Raw genomic sequence first — 24,164 nt, 5'->3', positions numbered from 1 at the left:
GCCTTCGGCAGTGGGTGTGTCTGGGTGTGTCTAGGTGCAAAGGGCAACTACTAGGCGGTATTGGCCGTTAAGGAGTGGTGATGCTGGAAGCGACAATCTGCGGCAGGAGATAGTGTGGGGGGTCAGGACTCAGGCACAGCTGGGGCAGTGCAATGCAATTTGGGCAACGAGAAACAGGCATAAACTAGGGATCCGCTTGCAATAAGGGGGTCAAGATCTAAGGCACATCTAGAAATGAGATGCAGTGTGGGCAGCAAATCACGGCACAATTGAATCAAAATACAAATGGGGGTCAAGATCTAAGGCACATCTAGAAATGAGATGCAGTGTCGGCAGCAAAATCACGGCACAATTGAATCAAAATACAAATGGGGGTCAAGATCCAAGGCACATCTAGATATGAAATGCAGTGTGGGCAGCAAAGTCTTTCTGGGTGGCAGTATGCGGGGCTTGCAGCATCGTGAGAGAAGGTTATCTCGTAGCGAGGGCTGTTTCTTCAAGTGGGGATGGGAGGTGGCTGGTTGGGTGGCTGTGTAGCTTTGTAGTACGTGGTTGCTGGGTGGGCAGATGTGTTTGGTTTTGCACTGCGTGCAGGTCAGCATGCTAATTGCTGTAGATAGCAATTCAAACAGGGGGTGGTGTGGCCTGCTCGAGGTCTAGCGTGCGAAAGGACGATTAAGGGAGCAGGGGAGGGACAGGGCTATGTGCAAGAGAATCGTACCTTATATTTTCCTGATGGACTCAGCAAAGCGCAATTCTGCGCATAACAGGCGTACAACAGGGGCCTTATCCGAGCAGGCCTTGCCGGATGAGGGCCGCTTTCGCCTGCCGGGCGGAGGGAGGGATTTAAATCCCTGTTGCGTTGCTGGGCAACGTGAACCTTCTCGTGCTGGAGGCACGGGCGGCAATCTTAGAGGCAGGCGAGGGATCAATCGTGGATTTCTTCAAACGGTTATTTCACACCAAAGATGCAGTGTGGGCTGCTATGTGGGCACGCTTGGGTAGGGATCCTCTTACCTACACGCTAGAGCCCACCAGGACAGATCGGTGCTCCATTATGTTTCGTTCTGCTAGGAGGCGGGTTGGTGCCGGCTGGAACAGCTGTTGCAGAGAGAGCTCCTGCTCCCTCTGTGGATCGTCTGCAAATGGGGATCAGGCATACAAAAGGGGCCTTATCCGAGCGGGCCTTGCCGGATGCGGGCCGGTTTCCGCCTGCCGGCAGGAGGGAGGGATTTAAATCCCCATTGCGTTGCTGGGGAACGTGAAGCTTCTCGTGCTGGAGGCGCGGGCGGCCATTTTAGAGGCAGGCGAGGAATCAGTCGTGGATTCCTTCGAACGGTTATTTCACACCAAAGATTAACCTTAAAAACGCATTGAAAAAGCCTGAGGAGGTGCAACTCATAGTCACGTAGTCAGTGTTACTGCTTATTTCATCATTTAAGAGCAACTGCCTGTTGTATGAAGTTAATTTCCTTTCTCTTTACTAATATACACATGTGAAACTGTTTGAAGTGAAAATGGATATTGTTAATAATTAAACAAATGTATTGTGAAAAAATACAATTGTTTTGACTAATTGCAACTGAGCAACCGCACTGGGGTTTGTGCTTTTTCTTTCACAAGATTATGCTAGCACTGGGTTGGCAGATCTTTACTTTCTATTTACAAACTATGGAACTGGAGTGGCACATCTTTCATAGGTCTAACAACCTCTGACATTTTTTCGCTATAATTTAATGGAGCATGACCCACAATCTTCTCTTCAATGAGTGCTGTCAGAGCCAAATAGGTATGGAAATAGGGAATACTGCACTTTACAAATTCATCTTAACACAACATTGCTTACCGTTCTAGCTGGACCACAATACAGGGGATTGGGCAAACAGGATCAACCTTTTTTGGCCTTACTGGGACAAGCTTAGAGGTGTTCCACAGGGTTTATGTATTTTATTGGGTATGTCCCAGCACTTCACAGGAGATCAGCTGTACTTTTAAATCAGACCACAATACCACTTTCCAGCAGAGTGCATACAGGACAGTGCTGGTGTAGAGGTGCAGCCTCTCCCCCCTCTCTGGTAACAGACAGACGACTATGCAATTTAGGGGACATGTCTGGCCCCCTTGTCCAGGAGTGCAAATATGAGAATTGTATACTCGGACAACTATATTATCCATACCCTAAACGGAAACAAACAGTGAGGATAAACATGGTGTGGACCAAGGATGACAGATGTAATGTAATTTCACTTATGACATCACATAGTTGCATAAGAGACAGGGTAAAATGTATTTATCATAGAATAACACAGACATTAAGCCACACTTTGTTTAGATATGGAGGATGTTACTCAAACTCAATAGACGTTAGACATCAGAAAACTGGTAGTGCTCAAATACATGCCCTGACAAAGAAAATGTGACCACAGCAAATGTCCATTATCTTAAAAGGGACTTCACAGTTCGCCTTGCAAATGAATAACTGCCTTAAGTCTGATAGAAGTTTGCAAGTGTTTAGAATCACAGAAACACAGAGTTGGGAAAACACCAGATAAATGGTTGAGCCCCAGCCAAGGTTGACTGCGAGCAACTGAAGACAGGTGAAGACAATTTGATAGAATTTTATAGAATATGTGGTTTCCAATGGTGTGACTCATAAAAAGAAACTGGCATACAGTCAGAAAGGATAAGGTAGGGAAATTAGCCAATAGAAAACCAGACAGTTTATTTATGTCTTGTACATACTGTGCTAAGAAGTTTGAAGATGTGCGTCATTTCTAGAACTTGTTTTTGTCTAGTTTTTAAGGTTTCAACATACAGCTTGTGGTTTTAGTGAAATTTGAAAATACCTAGTCATGTTAATTAGCATAAAAGTCATGTGTTCAGAAAGTGTTTATGTCCAATGAAAATTAAGTGATGTTTGACCTTTTAGTAAAATGGCTAATCAAAGCATATTGAAAATATAAGGTTACTATTAGCATAAAATCATTGTGTAATCTGTTGCCATTATATAAAACCCATGGTGTATGCAGTAAAAAGTTGAGACATTTCCTTTTTCAGCTGTAAGAAGCAGTGATTAAGCAAATGTACTCCAAGCCGGCTGGCTAGATGTCTCTTCCTTGCAGAAAGGTATCTTTATTTCCAGGGATGGCTAACTGCAGAGCATTATGGCTGAGAATCAATATGTTTACACTGGCACTACACACCAGAGATGCTGAACTTTTAATCATGCAGATCCTACACTTCACAACTATGTTCCTAATTGTTTAAAGAGACAAGACCAGCACTTAGGGTCCAGGACTCCAACTACTTATTAGGGCTTCTTCAATTTTAAAGAGGCAGTACATGCACTTATAGGCCCATTTGCTATACCTTCAATAGGACAGGACCAATACAAGCAGGACTGCCTTGCCTTTAATAGGGCAGAACTGTCCCTTATCAGAAAGCCTGAAAAATGCTTAATTGGACATTGCTAGAACTTCTTTTATTATTACTACTGTTAGGGTATTTATTGAGCATGGACTTAGTTTTGAGGGGCGACAGAGTGCTTCATAAGTCATAGGTGAAAGTACACAGCGAGGGAAGCAGAGATACAAGGGATCAATTCAAGAGAGCGGGGGACTAACAATGGGGATGGGGAAGGCGGGCAATTGGGCAGCAAGGGATCTACATGCAACATGGGGGGATCTGGGAGAGCAAATCACTCAGGTTAGGTGGGGCTGCTGAAAGGTCTGCTATGCTCTTAATGGGGCAGTACTAGCACTTTCCAGCAATCTTTAGTGGCACATTACCAGGAGTTCTGTGCAGTGTGACTGCTGTCAAAAGATAGATTAGACCATTAAAGGGACAGGACAAAGACTTATCACCTGTGCTCACGTATCTTTTATTAGACAGTCCAATATATTAATGTCTTTATCTGGACTGAAGTCCATGTTAAGGGGTAGCACCATCAGAACGTCTTGCCAAGGCTGCTATGCATTTAATGGGGAAGTACCAGCACTTCTAAATACCTTCATAGACACATTGAAGAAGCTTCTCCTCACAAGGCCTGCTCTCGGAGAAAGGAAATGGCTTTGCTTTAATTTTTAAGCATCAAGCATTGGACCTTTTTTCATTAATATTTTCTACAGACCACTTATTGTGTCATTAGACCAGAGCTTAAACTACGCTATCTTTGCTCTTCTCTAGGTGGCTGACAGGGGAGGTCATGCACTCATAGATTTGGGGGTTGTTTTCTGGAAGACTCCTGTCTGCAGGTTTGAATATCACCACATGTTCAAGAACTGGTGACAGCTGGCATGTGACTGAATTTTCACCTACACACATGCTATAAACCGCATGTGACACTATCTTACCTTCCACGATGTGCTGTCTGGCAGTCTTGTCTTCTTCTCGTCTGGTCTTGGTTCCTCAGAATCTTTACCTTTGTATATTCCCCGATTGCAACGTTTGGTGGCGGCCTTTGGTGGTGAGGTAGGAAGCTGCTCCTGGCCATGGATGTGGCGCTCGTAAGGTAGAATAAGCCTAAAGGTGTCAACAGGAGGAAGGAGGAGGTAAATAAATCAACAGAAGTACTTTGGCATAGTTAAGAAATCTGGCATGAGTAGCTATTTATGAGCAATATGTTGGGACAGTATTACAGTCAACTACAAACAGATGTTTCTGCAGAAATTGAATCTGGACCCGATATCGATACAGAAACTGTACACCCAATGTCCAATACAAGTCTAGTTCTCGCAAAGCTCAAATTGATGTTATGTTAATTAAGCAATATGACCCGAGGGGGGGCATTACCGGCCGGGTAATGCCTCGAGACCATAATTAGAAGCCCGAGTGAGAATGCAGCAATCTGTGTTTGTGCCCTTATTCACTGTGGGAGTGTGGCGAAGGTTGTGTGTAGGCATATGTTAGAAATGGTGTGTTTTCCCCCTTCTCTGTGTGAGTGTAGTAAATATCAGTTGTCCTCCTCCTTCCCTGCAGGAGTTCATAATAAATTAGGTGCCTGACCCACATCCTGCTGGGAGTGCATTGCAAATATTGTTTGTGTGTGACTCAGTCGACTTACTCAGTGCAATGGTGTGTCCAAGCGGGGACATTTGCCACATATCCCTATGCTACATTCAGACCATAGACATATACAATGCAGCAGGCGTGCGACTTCACACTCTGGGACAACAACTTAATGAATGTCTTTTTCATCACAGCAGTTTCCTGCAAGAACCATTACCACCAGTGTCATGTATTCTTCAGCCACATGCTACTAGTATCCATGACAACATTAGCCACAATCCCCCTTACATTGCACTGGCTGAGCTACTTTCTGCTTGGACAGAGGTCATTCTCTAATGCCACCATGGGCAGTTTTCAGACTGTGTGTGCTTTCAAAGCACAGCACCCTGATCTGCTGCGATAGGGGTGCTTATTACTGTTGATGAATGTTCATTGCTTGACACAAGGCACAGAGAGACTTCTGTTATCAGAGAAAGTTCCTCCAGCAGCATTGAAAACATATGCCAATGTCACACTAGCTGGGAAATCTTAGGATGTCGAGGGCAACACAGACTATTGACGCTGGCCATGCAGATCGCTTGTAAAACCAATACTGCAATGAGTCATCACCCTTGATGACCTGGTGTGTGTCACTCAAATATGCATCCATCATCTGTGCAGCAATGTCCGCTACTGCTGGATGTCCATCACAATGTGGAATGAATCCATCTTCTGAATAGACCCAGTCCGGGTTTTCCAGGAGTCTGATGAGGTGTCTGCAGAGGAGACATGGGAAGCTCTCGATGAGGAGGATTTGGAGTTTCCGCTCTCAACACTAGGCCTGGCGAAACCTGTCCGTGGGCAGTCACCCATGTCAGATGTGTAGAATATTTCTCAGCCAAAAACACCCAATCAACCCCCCCCTGCGCCCCTTCCACTCATTTCACCTCTGAATCAGATGATGGCGGTGGTGAATCTGATGAGGGGAATGATGGCCATATCAAGAGTCCAGAGCTTTTCCTCGATGACATGTCTTTATATCAAGGTTATATATAACAAATGCGCAATCTTTTATCTTGAAAACCTTGATACTAAATGCATAATCTTTTGGGGGGGTCCCCCCCAAACACCGGTTTCCCACCCCTAAAAACCCACACAGACTGTTTCTCCCAAAAATGTAACCCTTTACCCCACCCTAAATACATTCACTATAACGGTTTTCAAGATAAAAGATTCGATATAAACACTGTATACCCTTTTCCTTGACCTTTGGTGCTGGGGGCTCTCGTCCAGAGTCTCCAGGGGTCAAAGTATGTCCTTAATCTGTACTTCCCAGCCAAGAAGGCTTTTAGAGAAGACACTCGCAGGGTTCTGTGACACCCAGTAGCATATCCTTGGTACCAGTGGTCCCAGTTGAAGTAGGCCTTGTCGAGCCAGCAGGTCGCCCTAGATGTTCCTCATGGATGGTCAAGAGAAGGGCCTTTCTCCCTTCTTGGAGCCTTTATCTTAACCCCTGTGGCAGAGGGCTTTGGAAGAGACTGTGCTCCCAGTGAAGGCCCAGATGTAATCATTTTTCGTTAGTATTCTAAAGATGATTCAACAGGTTGGGTGTTCTCACCCGCTTAAATAGTGAATCTAGTCCAGCAGATTGGTTGCTTTCTACTATTCTGCAAGGGGACCAATCCTGGCCACTGTTTCAGAATCCTGTGCCTGTCGATGTCATACCCAGAGTGCTCTGTCTGCAGAAAGTGTGGAGTGGTACAGGATGTTTGGAAGACCCAGGAGAATCCATGATGGTGGGATGTCTCTGTGGACTGATGCTTTGCTCCTGCTACTCTGGATTCTGTTAATTCCCACCCTGGATTGATTCCCTTTGGCCCGGCAAGTCCCTGGGCCTCTCCCTGCTCCTGGTATGTATGCCAGGGAAAACAAGGCTTTGGAGGGGAAGGAGGGGGCAGAGCCTAAATGATCTGTTTCGGGGTGAAAATCAGTCCCAGACAATGAATAAACAGGAGGCATTGACGAGAAGGTCACTAGAAACCAATAAAATAAAACCAAATGATTTTGGACAGAATAATTTTGGATTCCCAGAGACCACAAGGTAATGCCCATGCCTGGCATACATTGAGGTATGCCATCTGTCTGCAAGTTCAGGGAGCATACAATGACATGGTTTAATTTAGGATCAGGTTTGCTCACGGTTGAAAGCAGATCCTGGCTGTTGGAGTTTTGGTCCTACTAGTGATTGGCTGGAATGCACATGTCACTCTTTACTGCCATGTTCCCAAAGCACAAGGCAGCTGCCGAGAGGTGTCACTAGACAGACCCTGTAGAGTTACGCGCTTTCACTATGCTCTTCAGCAGAGAGAATTATGAAAAAGAGTTCTGATTAGGAGACCTCAACTTTAGAGTTAGATATACATTAAAAAAGCTCCGGGTATTCCACACTTTTAGATGACACTCTGTCACACCGTGCCCTACGTACAATTTTCCTGTTTCCAAACAAACATGAATGGCATCACCTTCCTTGCCCTCTGAAAGTTGTCTGGTGACTTCTTAAGTGGCCCAGAAGCAGGTTCCCTACATAGACAGGTGAGGGCTGCTACATGCACTTCAATACCTGACCCACTAAAAAATCCATCAAGTTAGGCGGATCCTGAATTCAGCTGAAATTCGGGTGATTTGGGATTTGGCAGCATAAATTCGCCCAGCTTTACAAGTCATGGAAGATAGTTCAGTCTTGAGCCCGAGTGTCTTTGGAACATAGATATGTAAGACAGGGATCTAAGTGGGCCGGGGCTAGCCCCTTCCCAGACCCTCCAACACTTCCATTGTCTCACCCTGTGGGCTGTGCATACAGATGATCCATTTGATAACAAGAGTAATCAACACAAACTTAATACATTCCATAACCCACTCCATAACCCACAAAAATGCTAACATTTTTTGACTCTGCCCCTAGCCTATTTATTTATTGTTTGCTTGTTAGGTGGGAATACAATAAGAATGTACTGTTTCAAAGCGCCCACAGGGCAGGGAGGGAGGGAGAGTGGGAAATACATTACAACAAAATATTTAAGAGCAGTGGGGGGAAAGAGGGGAGAGGGAGGTAACCTAATATGCCTTGTGAATATTCAGAACGTGCAAGTGCAGAAAGGAAGAGGCAAGGGGAGTTAAGTGCTGGGGAGTCTGAGCCCGTGGCTGAGCCATGGACGAAGTGCTGGAATGTTGAGTGCTACACGGCCTGGGCCACGAGAGGTGTAAGTGTGAGTCTCCAGAGCGGAGGGTGTGCAGATGCAAAGTGCTGTGGAAAGACAGGAGCTGGGAAGAATTGGTGTGGGAGGTCAAGGCCCGAAGATGCATAAGTGCCAAGGACACCGATTCAGCAACTGTGAGATTACCAGAGGATATGATATGATATGGTATTTGTAACGCGCCTATACACAGGTGTTTCAAGGCGCGACGAGGCAGGGAGGGGAGGAACAAGGGGAGACAGACAACGATCCTACTAGGCCAGGTGTCATTCAGATCGCGCAAGTGCAGGGGTGGGGGAGGGGGAAAAGTGCAAGGGGAAGGGAAGGGGGGGAAGTGCAGTACAAGGTAAGTGGCGTAAAGTAATAATTAAATAGGGCCAGCTGGTGGCAAGTGCAAGGTAAGTACAGAACAAGTGCTGGGGAAGGGGGGGGGCTGTAGGGATACAGAGACAGTCCCGCAGTGCAGAGGGGTTCCAGGGCATCAGTGCAAGTGGAGAGTGGCCTGGCCCAGGGCCGAGGCCGTTTAGAGAGGTCCAGTTGCAGGGTCAGTGCAGTTTCAGTGAAGAATATTTAGCTGTTCAGCAGGGGAGAGGGAGAGAGAAAGCAGAAGCAAAGAGGAAGGTTTTGAGGTGCTTCCGGAACCGGAGATGGTTCTCCTCGAGTTTCAGGGAGGCAGGAAGGCTGTTCCAGAGGGAGGCCCCTGCCGCGAAGAGAGATCTACCCCCAGCTCGTTGCTTCGAGAAGCCGCTGACCCTGAGGGAGTTGGAGGCGGATGAGCGAAGGGCTCGGGAAGGAAGATATTTGGGAAGAGAGAGTTGAAGGTATTTAGGACCCAGGCCCCAGAAGGCCTTGTGGACAATGCAGAGGGTTTTGAACTTTATCCTCGCAGCCACTGGGAGCCAGTGTAGAGATTTCAGTCCTGGAGAGATACGATCCCTGGGCTTGAGGCCAAGGACAAGTCTCGCAGTTCTGTTCTGGATGAGTTGCAGAGGGCGGAGAGTGGAGGCAGGCAGATTAAGATAGAGGCTGTTACAGTAATCCAGCTTCGAGAGAACCAGGGCTCGGGAGACAGTGAGCTTCTGGGGGAAGGAGAGGAAGGGAAGAATACCTCTGAGGAGGTGCAGCTGGTAGTGTGACCTCTTGGCGACGTCAGAAATATGAGGAGAGAAGGAGAGTGTGGAGTCGAAGATGACCCCAAGGTTTTTTGCCTTGCAGGTAGGAGCAGGGAGGGGGCCAAGGGAGGCAGGCCAGAGAGCTGCAGGGAAGGAGGGAGTGGGAGTACCGATGAGTAGAATCTCAGTCTTACTGGCATTAAGGCAGAGGTCATTGGCGGCACACCATTCTTGGATAGCAGACAGACAGTCAGAGATGAGGGAAGGAGAGGGCGAGGCTGAGGGTAGCCTGAAAATGAGCTGGGTATCGTCCGCATAGCACCGGAAATTAGGGCAGAGAGCGGCGATGCGGTGGGCAAGGAGTGCCAGATACTGGTTGAACAGCCAGGGAGAGAGATTAGATCCCTGGGGGACACCACAGGTGGAAAAAAAGATGTCGGAGAGGAAGGACCCCAGTTGGACCTGGGAGGGTCGATTTGAAAGGAAAGAGGTCAGCCACGCCAGAGCCTGACCAGTGATACCCAGGTTTTCCCGGAGACGGTTGAGCAGGATGGCATGGTTGACAGTGTCAAAGGCAGAGGAGAGATCAAGCAGAATGAGAACACACGGAGTGTTGGAGTCGAGGTTCAAGAGCAGGAGAGAAGGAGTGAAGGAGGCGGAAAAGAGGAAAGTCTTAAGCAGCTTCCAAATTTGAGAAGATCCTGCTCAAGGCGCAGGGGGAGGAGGAGGGTTTTCCAAAGGAGGGAGCCTGCGGAGGAAAGTGAGCGACCACTTGCCTGCTGTTTAGCAAAACGCTTTACACACAAAGAGTTGGTGCCAGAGGAGTGAAGTGGTCTAGAGGGAGAGTATTTAGTGAGGTTAAGTTGGAGATAGTGTGGTCCCCGGGCCCAGATAGCCTTGTGGATGATCCCCACTCTTGCACTGCTTCTAGCTGACCTTTAGAAGCCCCCAAATGAGCCATACAGTCTGCCAACAGACCTACATAACACCGAAAACAGACCCTTGTAACTCCAGCTGGCGATCTTGATTCAGACATGCTCGCTGCCTCGAACACTATTACACTTCCTTTAAATCGGGCCACCACCCCTCCGCCCCCCTTAAATGTATAAGTGTGCTCCCTTGCTTCTCGGCATTTTGAATCAGCTTTAGAGTAGCACTTGCGCTATACAAACAATACAAAGAAAACATATAATAGGCAGTAAAGAAATACTAACTTCTCATAGTGCTTTCTGGTGCAAGTGGCAGCGCTGGTACTGTGAGGGTTGCCACCGAGCTCGTTGTACACCTGCCTCCAGACCTGCTTCAGTGTGACCTGAGGGCAAGGCAGAGAGGTAAGTAACAGTGCACAGATAGAACTGAAATAGCACACTGGGATAGCAGGGCACTACCTCTGGCCGCGTTTGTGTACAGCTTGCATATAGGGGAACTACTCCAACCTTTCAGAGTATACCTATGCTAAGGGTAGGGCGCGCCACAGTGTGCGTGCCCCCACTTCCTTAACCCATCTATACTTGTTCTCTTCTTCATCTTCCCAATGTTTTCTTTTCCCAGTGAAATACCCCAGAGCCTCCACATGCAGCCACAACCTTAAAAGTTAGATTTAGAGGTGGGTTTTGTAGCGGCCACTCTTGCGCTGCAGCCTGAGGAGGAGGATGCTGCACTGTGGAAGAGGTTAGCTAGCAAAGAGCCATGCCTTAAAGGTCTTCTGTCACGGAGTAGGATTATCCACAGCTGTGAGAGCAAGAGTGTTCCAGAGGCGGGGAGCCTCATAGAGAAGGAAATGCCACCCATTTTCATTATTTAGAATCTAGGATTCAGAATAAGCATCTCTGTAAAGGTGGGATACAAACAACATACAGAGCACAGGACGTGTTCCTTCCTGGCGGCCATTTTGGAACCAAGGTGCGTAAGAGGGGACATCACAGCAATGTGCCATTAGGAACTTCAAAAGACTATCTCTGTTCTTTGTAGCACCACCATATGCAAAGCAACTTTGCACCACGTGGATGGGTGACATTCCATCAACAGCGGTATATAAAGTGAACAAGAATTGTTAAGCACGGGCCTAACTTTGGGAGCCCACAACACTCTTTACAATCATATGGGGAAGTAGGCAGTGATGGAGGCAGACATGAAAGGGAGCAGGAGCTGTGATGCAAGGGAGTGGGAAGCAGCGATGCAAGGGAGTGGGAAGCAGCGATGCAAGGGAGTGGGAAGCAGCGATGCAAGGGAGTGGGAAGCAGCGATGCAAGGGAGTGGGGAGCAGCGATGCAAGGGAGCAGCGATGCAAGGGAGCGGGGAGCAGCAATGCAAGGAAGTGGGGAGCAGCGATGCAAGGGAGCAGGGATCAGAAATTCAAGGGAGCGGGGAGCAGAAATGCAAGGGAGCAGGGAGCAGCAATGCAAGGGAGCGGGGAACAGAGAAGCAAGGTACTGGTGAGCAGAGATACAAGGCAACGGGGCGCAGCAATGCAAGGGAGCGAGGAGCAAAGATGCAAGGAAGTGGGAGCAGAGATGCAAGGGAGCGGGAAGCAGAGATACAAGGGAGCGGGGAGCAGTGATGCAAGGGAGTATGGAGCAGAGATGCAAGGGAGCGGGAAGCAGAGATACAAGGGAGCGGGGAGTAGATATGCAAGGGAGCGGGGAGCAGAGATGCAAGGGAGCGGGAAGCAGAGATGCAAGGGAGCGGGGAGCAGAGATGCAAGGGAGTGGGGAGCATAGATGCAAGGGAGCAGCGATGTAAGGGAGCAGGGAGCAGAGAAGCAAGGGACTGGGGAGCAGAGATGCAAGGGAGCAGGGATCTGTGACGCAAGGGAAAGGGGGCAGAGATGCAAGGGAGTGGAAAGCAGAGATGCAAGGGAGCAGGGAGTAGAGATGCAAGGAAGTGGGGAGCAGCGATGAAAGGGACTGGGGAGCAGCAATGCAAGGGACTGGGGAGCAGTGATGCAAGGGAGCAGGGAGCAGAGATGCAAGGGAGCAGAGATGCAGGGAGCAGGGAGTCGCTATGCAAGGGAGTGGGGAGTAGAGAGACAAGGGACTGGGGAGCAGAAATGCAAGGGAGCAGGGAGCAGAGATGCAAGGGAATGGGGAGCAGTGATTCAAGGGAGCGGGGAGCAGAGATGCAAGGGAGCAGGGAGCAACAATGCAAGAGAGTGGGGAGCAGAGAAGCAAGGGACTAGGGAGCAGAGATACAAGGCAGCGTGGAGCAGCGATGCAAGGGAGCGAGGAGCAAAGATGCAAGGGAGCTGGGAGCAGCGATGCAAGGGAGTGGGGAGCAGAGATGCAAGGGAGCAGGGATCTGTGGTGCAAGGGAAAGGGGGCAGAGATGCAAGGGAGTGGAAAGCAGAGATGAAAGGGACTGGGGAGCAGCAATGCAAGGGACTGGGGAGCAGTGATGCAAGGGAGCAGGGAGCAGAGATGCAAGGGAGCAGAGATTCAGGGAGCAGGGAGTCGTGATGCAAGGGAGTGGGAAGTAGAGAGACAAGGGACTGGGGAGCAGAAATGCAAGGGAATGGGGAGCAGTGATGCAAGGGAGCGGGGAGCAGAGATGCAAGGGAGCAGGGAGCAACAATGCAAGAGAGCGGGGAGCAGAGAAGCAAGGGACTGGGGAGCAGAGATACAAGGCAACGGGGAGCAGTGATGCAAGGGAGCGAGGAGCAAAGATGTAAGGGAGCTGGGAGCAGCAATGCAAGGGAGTGGGGAGCAGAGATGCAAGGGAGCGGGGAGCTGAGATGCAAGTGAGCGGGGAGCTGTGATGCAAGGGAAAGGAGCAGAGATGCAAGGGAGCGGGAAGCAGAGATGCAAGGGAGCGGGGAGTAGAGATGCAAGGGAGCAGGAAGCAGAGATTCAAGGAAGCAGGGAGCAGCGATGCAAGGGAGTGGGGAGCAGAGATACAAGGGATGGGGGAGCAGAAATGCAAGGGAGCGGGGAGCAGCGATGCAAGGGAGTGGGAGCAGTGATGCAAGGGAGCAGGGAGCAGAGATGCAAGGGAGCGGGAAACAGAGATGCAAGGGAGCAGGGAGCAGCGATGCAAGGGAATGGGGAGCAGCGATGCAAGGGAGTGGGAAGCAGCGATGCAAGGGAGCGGGGAGCTGAGATGCAAGGGAGCAGGGAGCATCAATGCAAGGGAGCGGGACAAGAGAAGCAAGGGACTGGGGAGCAGAGATACAAGGGAGCAGGAGCAGCAATGTAAGGGAGTGGGGAGCAGCGATGCAAGGGAGCAGGGAGCAGAGATGCAAGGGAGCGGGGAACTGTGATGCAAGGGAAAGGGGGCAGAGATGCAAGGGAGCGGGGAGCTGAGATGCAAGGGAGCAGGGAGCATCAATGCAAGGGAGTGGGGAGAAGAGAAGGAAGGGACTGGGGAGCAGAGATACAAGGGAGTGGGAGCAGCAATGCAAGGGAGTGGGGAGCAGAGATGCAAGGGAGCAGGGAGCAGAGATGCAAGGGAGCGGGGAGCTAACTTTGGAGGGGGAGGTCAGCAATAAGGAAGCAAAGGATCTACAAGCAACCAGGTGATGAAACAGGAGGGAGCAGATCAGCCAGTCTCAGGTTAGGTGGCCAGTGGTGGGTATGCAGGTCTAAGTGTTAGAAATGCAATGCATCGTATGTCCGAGTATGATGAAGTCGTTGCTGGTTGCCACTGTACTGCTTCATGATCAGGCTTCATACATGTTGCCATCATGCCGCACCCAAGACACCGGACCCCAGGGTTCCTGGGTCCAGTAACTTGGAAATACAAACAAAGGGTAGACTTACCTGCTCATAGCCGCCCAGGCGCTGGACTATTTCGTAGAAAGCACAGAGGTCAACTGAAAGTAGAAGAAAAGAGAAAGTAGAGATCAACATTTTAAGCAGGTCTTATGATGATGAGAGGGACTTTCTTAATTTTCCACGGCATATCAATGGACAGACGTACAAGGTGGATCTCCATCCGCGAGACCAGCGAAAAGCACGTGCGCACGTTTTGCGAGTGCAACGCCTCCACTTGCGATGCACAACAGGGTCATTGGGATTTAGCAGCAACCAGCGTGGCTTGCAAAGTCAGTACTATGATCACCTGCGAGAGCCAATCCAAAGGGCTCAGAACTGGATGGTAACCCCCCACTCAGAGGCAGGATGCCATGGCTAGGCTTGGGGAGGGCGGGCTCATGTGGTTTGCACCCCTATGAAGACCTAATGCTTTTTAATGACCAGTCAACTATCTGTACATTTTAGGAAAAAGTGGGTTAGGCCGTATTTTATTGAGAATGCCATTAGGGCCTGTGCAGACATATGGATGTTTTATGCAATGCAATAAGGGAGAAATCCTACATGGTGCTTTTTAGGATGTAACTGGTGCTCTGCTTTATTGTGATGTAGGTACAACTATGGTCCAAAATATAATGAATCCATGGTCGCCCACAATGTATAATTACTGTGTCATAATCCGAAGGCCTATGTGTAGTTGTGATGTTTTATTGATGTTGTATGTATTGTATGTTAATGGCTAATATGCTGAATATACTTGCACTCTTCTTCTTCAGAAAAGGGTACACCCCCCCTTCCTTATAACTCCTAAGGGCCGATTTATTATGGTGTTACGGGCGGATAATGAGGGCTCCGGGCCGCTAACCCCCGTTCCAGCCCTTGGCATGTGGGCTTAAGGCACCCCAGTTACCAAAGCTGCCACGCCTTCCCTTTCCATGGCGGCCATTGTGAGCAGAGTGGAAGGTGCGGCTGCAACATCGAGTGCCGCCGCAGTTCAAATAAGGTAAGTTGGGGGAGAGTAAAAAAATAAATAAAAACGGGGTGGAGGGAAGATGGCAGCTGGGGGGTGCCGGCCATCATGCGACATGGGATGCGGGCTTTCACCAGTGGTTCAATCCTGCGTTCCTAGCCACCTGATTGGCTGACACCCCCGCCAGGGTGCTAATAATACATTCTGACTGCTGATTTGGGAGCTAATCGTTGGATGGTTTCTGTTGGGCCATTTAGTGAAAGCTAAGGCTGGGGCAGAGGTCCTCTATAATTTGCATACTCGAAGGACTCCTCATTAATAGTCACCAGATGACAACAGGGGGTCTCACTGCGCACAAACTCTTTGCCTTCCTCTGCCTGATGTCTAGTCATGCTGCAGTCCTTACTGCACAGTGCAGACACCGCTTGGTGGTGACTGCACTGTGCTGTTGGCCATGGTTGCTCAGCTTTCACAGCTGTCAGGGTGTCTGTGCTGTGTGCCAGGACTTTGAATCACCCGCAGAGGTGTTAGTTTGGGCCTGTTTCTGAGTTGGATATGCTGTCTCCTACTGCTTCGGCATTTCAGAAGTGGCTGTAATATACTTGACTTTGTCGTGGTCCATCTAGGTTTTGGTTGGGTTTTACAGTTGTCTGTAGGGTTTGCTAAAAGGTCCTCGGTGTTAGGTTGGTGGTTTCTGAGTTTGCCACATGGTTTGAGGGTATGTCTGAGGGGATCAGAGAGTGTGTGAGTTTTCTCAGGGTTGTCACAGTACCCTATCAATTCTCTGAGGGACCCATTGGGCTCCAGAGTCTGATTTCTGGCTTAGGTAAGGATTTGTTTATGTAGCTGTGAGATTTGTAATTTGCCTGTTAGGTCTGTTGCTTAATGCCAAGTTGGTGAAAGTTTCCAAATATTTCAGCCAGGCATTTGGGAATCTTAGGTAGCCATCTGGGAATATTCAGTAGCCGTCCAGTTTTAGATCAGTGTATGTATGTGGGCTTGGAATTATCTACTGTCTGAAGTAGGTTCCGGAAGCTGAGTCTAGATTTAGAATGTTGCAGGGCGTTCTTTGCTGGACACAGTGGGTCATTACAGTGGGTATTCTGGTGATAACTCCGACAGGAAACCGGCAAATGGTAATGCCATTACCGGCAGTCAGTCTGGTGGAATTACCACTCGGTTATGAATGCCATAATGATGGTAAATCCCCATTCCATGAAGTCCTGTTGGACTCCATGGGGGGATTAGCCGGTATTTCAGCCCCCCGGAACACCGGTGCCGGTAATACAAGCTCTTTCTTGCCAGTAGGGTGGCATAATTACCTACAGCTCTTGGCTGGAGGTAATTTTTCTACCCCACCGGCAACCTTGTACTTGGCCGGTGCAGAACCGTGCTGGTATATGGTAATACCGGCACATAAATTCTGCATGGGCCAAGTTGTAATGAGGCCCACTCCACAGTGGGGTCCTTTAGTGCTATTTTGACGTTATACCATGTTAGCTTAACATTAAGCATAAAGTTCCCTGGAGGATACCCGCGTGCTTTAGTCGGTAGTTGTGCTGCAACTTACGTACTCTGTTTAAAGCCCAGACTGGGGATCCTCTCAATTGGCGTCCCTCTGCCCGTCATGAACTGGTAGAGCCCTCGGATAAAATCCTTCTTTTCGGCAAGGTCGTCGTCGATGCTGATGTGGCTCTCACGGCCCGCCGTTATGTGGGACATTTTGGTGGTATACTGATGCTCACCATTCACAACACTGCTGACCCTTGCAGAGGAAATACATGGTCATGAGGCGTTGGAATAGTCTTGGAGAACCGAGCAGGCCTGACATGGATCTTCTCTCACTCCCATCACGGCTACGCCTGATCTACAATATACATTCTGGTACTCAATCATATCATACTCTTCAGTCTGCTGCCTCTGGAGATGTAGCCCCACTCCCCTGAGTGGGCTCTAATTCAGAAAGATTCGAACGGAAGCAAATCAGGAGATGCTGTTGGACCTGCTCCCTACATCCAATTCACAAACCCCAAATCCGAGCAAATCTGAAGACGACTGGAGCCTCTCGCAGATGCCCTTGGGCAAGTCTTTGACACTCCCATTTGGGTGGGAGTGTCTCCAGATGTATTGCAGTTGTGGGGACTGTTGATCGGGTATAAGGTCGCAGGTGCAAACATGAGATGCTTACGGCAACTCTGGATTGGCTCGCGTGCAAATCCTTGTGAATAAGGCCCACAGAGCTCGAGAAACATCAACCCGTATAAATGCTCACCCTTCAAAAGTTGCTCACATAGGATCACAGATACATGCAACATGGATATTTGGTAGAGAACAGGCACTACTTCTCAGTGTTAGCCGGCCAATTATCACAACGGATTGTATTTGTATTTGAATTTGATTATACTTTATATAGCGCCTTTAACCAAAGTGCTTTACAGAGAACACTTTACTGTACATTAAAATCAGCAATAGAACTCGGTGTTCAGAGTCAACCGGTATCAATCAAACAGACAACTGAAGTAAATGAGTTTTTAAAGAAGAAGGGAACAAGAAATACGAGGTAATAGATCGTAGAGATAGAGGAAGAAGGTTCCAGGGAAGGGGAGCAAGAAGTTGGAAGGATCGAAAACGGGATTGTGCACAAGGGGCACATGGAAGAAGACCAGCCGAATGGAGTGTACGAGAAGGAGAATAGAATGAGAGGAGAGATGCAAGATAGTTGGGGGCAAGACCATAGAGAGAGTTAAAGACTAAATAAAGGAAGCTGTACTTGAGCTGGGAATAGAAGGAAAGCCATCCAAGTGAGGCAAGAGATGAGGAAATTGAGTCCCGATAAGAGAGAAGAGAAAGTGAATGAATAGAAGAATGGTAGATTGACTTAAGAGGAGCAAGGCGTGAGCAGTGAAGACCACACAATAGAACAGAGCATTAGAAGAATCGAGACAACTCTAACGAGGATACAAGAAGCTTTGTGGCGTGAAAAATAAGAAAAGGGTGAATTTTTACGTATGTTGTAAAAGATGAAATCGACAAGCACGCGAGGTAAGAAACAAATAATGAGCGAAGGAAAGATTAGCGTCAATGTAGAGACCAAGATTGCGAGCAGTGAGGGAGATAAGGAGACAGGAGGGAGGAAAGAAAATCACAGGAGGAGGAGACGGGGTGGGAGAACATTAGCGGGAAAGAATAGGACTTCAGTTTTTCCAGGATTTAGAGTAAGAAAGTGAGAGGTCATCCAGGATTTAATGGCAGTAAGGCAAGATGAAAGAGTGTGATGAATACCAGGCGTGAAGGATGAGAAGGAAAGAAAGAGCTGAGTGTCATCGGCATAGAAGTGGTGTGAAAATCCAAAAGATGAAATAATAGGAGCAAGAAAGAAAGTGTACAAAGAGAATAGAAAAGGACCAAGGACTGACCATTGAGGAACTCCATAAGCAAGAGAAAAGGAGGGAGAGGTATTGCCACCCCAGGATACAGTGAAAGTACGTTTAGATAGGTAGGACGAAAACCAGGATAGAACAGTTCCATGGAAACCAAAAGAGGAGAGACAGTCAAGAAGCAGGGGATGATCCACCGTGTCGAAAGCAGCAGATAAGTCGAGAGGAATGTGAACAGAGGAGTGTTTTGAATAACGAGCAGTGAGGAGACAGTTTTATACAGAGGTCAGAGCTGTTTCGGTAGAATGATGGGGCCGAAAACCAGATTGGGTAGGGGGAAGAAGAGATAGGTCAGAGACGCATGTTGAGATTTGAGAGTAAACAAGACGCTCGAGGAGCTTAGATAGAAAGGGTAGGAGGGATATAGGAGGAAATTTTGACACAATAAGAGGATTTGCTGTAGGTTTCTTTAAGATAGGAAGAGTGATTGTGTGTTTAGAGGCATAGGGAAGAGTGGAAGTGGAAAGGCAGATATTAAAAAAGGAGGTAATAAAAGTTACCAAGAGCGGATAGACATTGGGAATGAGTAAGGATGGAGAGGATCACCAGGTGCAGCAATAGGGTGAATTCTGGTCAAAGGAAGGGCGGCTTCAGAACCTGAGACAGGTGCGGGATTAGAAACAGTGGTAGCAGGTGTTGGAAAGGATGGGGAAGAAGGATTATATGAGGGACTGGTAGGTTTCGGACCCATTCAATGCCGGATAGCTTACCATGTCCTCATAGGATTAAATCTGAAAATCTCTAGCGGTCCAAATCTAACCATTTTTAGTTTGTTCTAAATGTTGTTGAGGAATTGAAAAACGAAACTATGGAGTTTATATGTCCAATGGCAAATAGCAAACTATTTGCAAGATGAATCGGAAGGGGTCTTTGATCTGGTTCACAGCTCAATGTACTGCAACCTGACACATCCCAACACTGGACTACATGAAAGCAAAGGACATTGTTCAGTTTCCACAAGAGGGTTTATCGAGTGCTTTGCCGTTTGGAAACGGGCCAAAGATTGCTGAACTAAACCAAGGGCGAGCCTTATATTTCCACCGAATTATGGAGCACGGCCTCTTTCATAGAATGTCCAACTCATTATTCAAATACGGTCCTAGCCAATGAAATTCTTCTTATGTGCCTTTTTATGATACCTGTTCCTAATGGATATTCTCAAAACCTACATGGATTTCAGCATTCGCTGAGTCAATTGAATTTAGGGAACAAGGGGAAGAGAAATACGTAATCTTAATAACAATTAAAATAAATAATGGGAATTTTAGAATGTTAAAATGGAGTTGTGCCTAAACCTAAAAAGGAACATTCACATGCTAGAAGTCTGTGCTATGTGGGCAATTTGCGGTCACCTTCTCAGCACTGTTGGCCAGAGAATGCATGTCAGAAATGCCTTATGTGTATGGACTAGAAGGCAATACCACAACAGCAAAGTTCTGATTTGAAATGTTCCACTAGGAGCCTGTCTCAATCACACCACTCTTTCACCAACTACTTATGATTTCAGTGAAAGTCCAGCTCACTCCACTCAGCCCGACCTCTGAACCCAAAGGGCCCCCCGCCTTACTGCCCGTTCCCCCTGCATCCCACCTGCACCACTGGGGTGCATCGCTAATGTTCCAGACTCAGTTGGTTCCCAGCCAAGCTTGTGCTTTTCCTATCCCCTATATAGAATCGTCGCCTATGTTTTTCTCCGTCATTCCAGAGTAGATGATAATTGTCCTCTTACCTACAAGGTTTGGCTCTCCAGATATATGGGACTATAACTCCCATGATCGCTCAGCATTGACTTTACTGGCTGGAGCTGATGGGAGCTGTAGTTCAGAATATCTGGAGACCGAAAGGCTTCACACCCCTGCAGACTTAGATTGTGTGTTATCATATCAATTATGATTGGAATAATTTCTGTCTTTCTTCATTTGTGACAAAACATATGTTGCAATAATACATTATTTGTATTAATTAAAATGACACAAAAGTGTAGTGATGATGAGAATTTGAATAATCTTCATGAAGGGTGTAGAATAATGGGATCCCAATCTTTTGTGAGTAAGATCTGTATTGGCTGCACACGACCTCTTTCTGTAACAGTGAAATGTCAGTGGTTGTCCATTTCCAGTCTCCCACTTCTTTTCACCACTGTCTTTTGGTGACGTGGCGCATTCCACATTTGGCGAAACTCTACCAGTAAGCACTCCCCGGTATTTCCACCTGCCTGCCCTACCCTTCTCACTCTGAGGGGCTAGATTACCATAGGGGTGTGCTGCGCAGAGTGCTGCGCGTGATAATCCGCGCTTATTTATTTAAAGGCTGAAATACCCGCTCATCGTACATTATGTGGATTTCTCCTGCAAGACAGGCGCTAAGCCTTGCAATTATCATCGAGGCGCTACGACCTCTCACCTGCCCTCTTGATTGATGGGCTGCTGTGTGATTTACTGACACTTGAAAGCCAGCAGCGATTCCCAGAGGAAACACAGGGGGCTGGGAAAGCATGAGGCATTATGGTCTGCTTTCCAAATATTTCTGAATGGGCTGTCCCATTAAAAAAACCGTTAGTAAAGAAACCGAACTCAGACCGGTTACATTTACACATATGTCGCAACCTGTCAACATTCAATACGCGTGTACCTAAAACAGGTCAAACAATAAACCCCATAAATTGACCCCTCACCAGGGTCAATCCATCTCCTCGGTCTGAGGTAGACCCAAGTCTATGTGTAAGAAGAGAGATAGATACTCTGAATTACAGATGATTCTCTCATAATAGGTGATAGGAAACTTACTCTCTTTTACTGACTGTCCTGAAAAAATGGACACTGTAACCCTAATAAGTTATATAAAAACTGATGACATCTATTAATTCAATATCAAAATAATATAAACTTCAACGACCCCCATAGTATCACAATGCATGTCATAACTCAATACAATATCACATAGAGAAATTAAAAATACATAAACATTTAACAATACAATAGACACAATTGACAAAAATATTGACTATAACACTCATAAAGTGTCCCTATATGAAATTCCCAACATGTTTCTGTTCATAGCACCATACTGGTGGAACATTCATCAGGGGATATCCGTTTGACTACTTTTTGTTTCTTCAACACTTTGTGCTGTGGGTGACTCTCATAGACAGGGGCGTTGCTAGGGGGGGGCTAAGGGGGCTATAGCCCCTGATCTTTTGGTTATAGCCCCGGATAGAATCTCAGGAGCTACAGCCAAAAGACTAGCTAGCCCCCAGTCTCAACAGTTCCGACATCAGCTTAGCCCCGGGTCTTTTCCAGACCTAGCAACTCCCCTGCTCATAGAACAACAATACACTTTAAAAACTCTAATAAAGAGAGACAAAGAAAACAATTCACCAATTTGAAAAATGCTAATATTGCATATGGCAAAGCCACTCAACCTGTATCTATACAGTGTCAATACGCGCACTTATTTTTCAAAGCCACCGTTAGTCATTGAAGACAGCAGCAGGTCGCCAGCTGAGAGAGTACTAAGTGGGGGTCAGCATTTTCCTGACTTGAGGCTATGTTACGCCCTCTCGCCGTTGGTATTATGCAGAAGAGTGCTGTTGAATATGATAATGGCATAGCGCCACCTGCACACTAACTGCATCTACTGTTTGCATGCAGATAAGTATGAGCGTTTAGGCTTAACAGATGAGCGCTGAGGTAAGAGGCGCAGAGGACAAGTAAAATGTGCACAAACGGAGAGACATGAAGTATCAACGCAACCCATGATAATTGGAAACCTGCGGGCCAGATTAACAGAGATTTGCACTCGTGCAAAAACGTGGAGCAAATGAAGTGACCATGAATATTGCTCCTCTGATAATAGAGAATGGAGCAAACGGGTTTAGCCCCAAAATAATCGCACGAGGAGAAATTGAAGCAGGCTGTTTTATTTGCTATGTTCACTGCGTAGCATGAAACGAAATGTTGTATGTTATGCAGCAGATATAGTGCAAAAAACAGCGTAACTAATGTTTGCCCTCGTGCAAAGGTTTTTAGGTAACATGGATTGTGATCAAATCGCTTTGCTCTATTTTGCGTGACCATAGCATTTGGTCACTATTTAGCACCAGTGCACACCTTTGATAATCTGGTGCGGCTCTTCAACAGATAAAAAAGGCTAACCTTAAGGATAGCTCAGGGGCAACGTGTTCACCTTAGAACCAAGACGACACAGAGCAACACCGGCTCGATCCCCAGGTCCGCGCTTAGAAACCTCTGGGTATTAAGTGCATTATAAATAACCTGACATATCATATCATAATCTGGCCCCAGAGGTCTGAACCAAGGGCCACTCCTCCTCTCACCTCATAAGGAAGGCAAGGCCCCTCCTGTGCCAATACTCAAAGCCTTACCCTCTGTGAGACATGTGCCTCTCCTTCCAAAGAGAATCTTGCGCTTTTCAACACTGCCCACTAATGATGACACTCTACGCCATGGGTCTGCAACCTTTTGCTCTCCATATGTTTTTGGACTTCAACTCCCATGATCATTCCTCATTGACTAAGCTGGAAATGGCTGTTAGCACTTGTAGTCTAAAACATCAGGGGCCATATTACAAATGCGTACATGTGTTGTGCTTTGCAATATTGCTACTTAGAGTGGAATCCCAATCAGTCACTTTTGTGTGATTATCAAAGATTGTGACGTTTGTAAGCGCAGTGCGACCGCAACAAAGGCGCAATTATCAAAGAGGCGCCAAGTGCTTCTTTGCTAATTGCTTACATTTGTGCATCTGTAATAAAAATGTGATTTGCGGCTCGCCTGCAGGGGCCAATTTTCCTAAAAAGATGCACACTGGTGCCTAGTGAGATCTGCAGAATGACGCATGTCTTTTAAACCACGGTGGCCACTGCTTTTGTGCAAATGTGCAGGGTCACTTTCAGTGACTTGCGTATATTGCCCTCGCCACGCCATACTCACATGTTTTGTTTCTCTGACTTCTCAGAGTGACTCTGTGCATAATAAAGTATTCGGATATTGCGTCTTAGCAGGCTGAGTGACTGTTACCTAAAAGTCATATTTTTGGAGCAGCTTTTAAACATGAGCTCAGTCTTTCCTTGTCTGAAATGGCAGGCACTCTTAAATGAACCATGCGGACCTGGGAGTGGTCGGGCTGATACTCAGGGCAGGGGTGGGTGGCAGTGGCAGATGCCGCAATCCCCCTCCCAGGGGCAATGTCGTGGAATTTTCGGTAGTAGTATAGCTTAACAGCCATGGGGCAATACTCACTCTTGACTGCAGCAGTCAGGGGTTTTTGAAGAGTGCATTGCTCTACATTTTCGGCTCATGCGATTTACAAAGTGCAGCAAATAAAGACAACTTTTCATGCCCCTCCCTAAAACACACAGATCCACAGTTGGGCGGTATCCCACCTGGGGTACTGCTCAACATTTTTAGCGGTAGCGCCCACCCGTCCAGCGGTTTTACCGCCGGATCACGTGCTGGGTGCTGCTACTCCCCATTCCCCATTGGGTCTTATTTTTCAGCGCAATTACCGCACAGTAATACCACCATTACCGCTGCATTTAAGGGTATGGCCATTAGCCCCACACTATGAAAGCTCAATACCCATTCACTCCTTAATCATCCACCCACTAAGAAACGAGGTGCACTCAAAAAGCACTGTTT

General features: G+C 47.6%; 1 protein-coding gene across 2 annotated transcripts in view; it reads right to left on the bottom strand.

Annotated features, from left to right (window-relative positions):
* Positions 1-24,164, bottom strand: part of LOC138516983 (uncharacterized) — a 78,421-nt gene that overhangs the window by 9,884 nt on the left and 44,373 nt on the right. Inside the window, exons 2-5 of one of the 2 annotated variants that reach the window (XM_069632472.1) lie at positions 16,642-16,832; positions 14,107-14,159; positions 10,567-10,664; positions 4,353-4,521 (exon numbers count right to left, since the gene is read on the bottom strand). In XM_069632472.1, coding sequence (XP_069488573.1) covers positions 4,353-4,521; positions 10,567-10,664; positions 14,107-14,159; positions 16,642-16,789 — 468 coding nt within the window. In that variant the 5' untranslated portion in view covers positions 16,790-16,832. The remainder of the gene's footprint in view (positions 1-4,352; positions 4,522-10,566; positions 10,665-14,106; positions 14,160-16,641; positions 16,833-24,164) is intronic. The other variant, XM_069632473.1, reaches the window with a different exon arrangement.

Source organism: Ambystoma mexicanum, chromosome 6q (assembly GCF_040938575.1).
Source record: "Ambystoma mexicanum isolate Mex_15411 chromosome 6q, UKY_AmexF1_1, whole genome shotgun sequence".
In the NCBI taxonomy this organism is placed as follows: domain Eukaryota; kingdom Metazoa; phylum Chordata; class Amphibia; order Caudata; family Ambystomatidae; genus Ambystoma; species Ambystoma mexicanum.
This window is presented reverse-complemented; position numbering and strand designations above follow the sequence as displayed.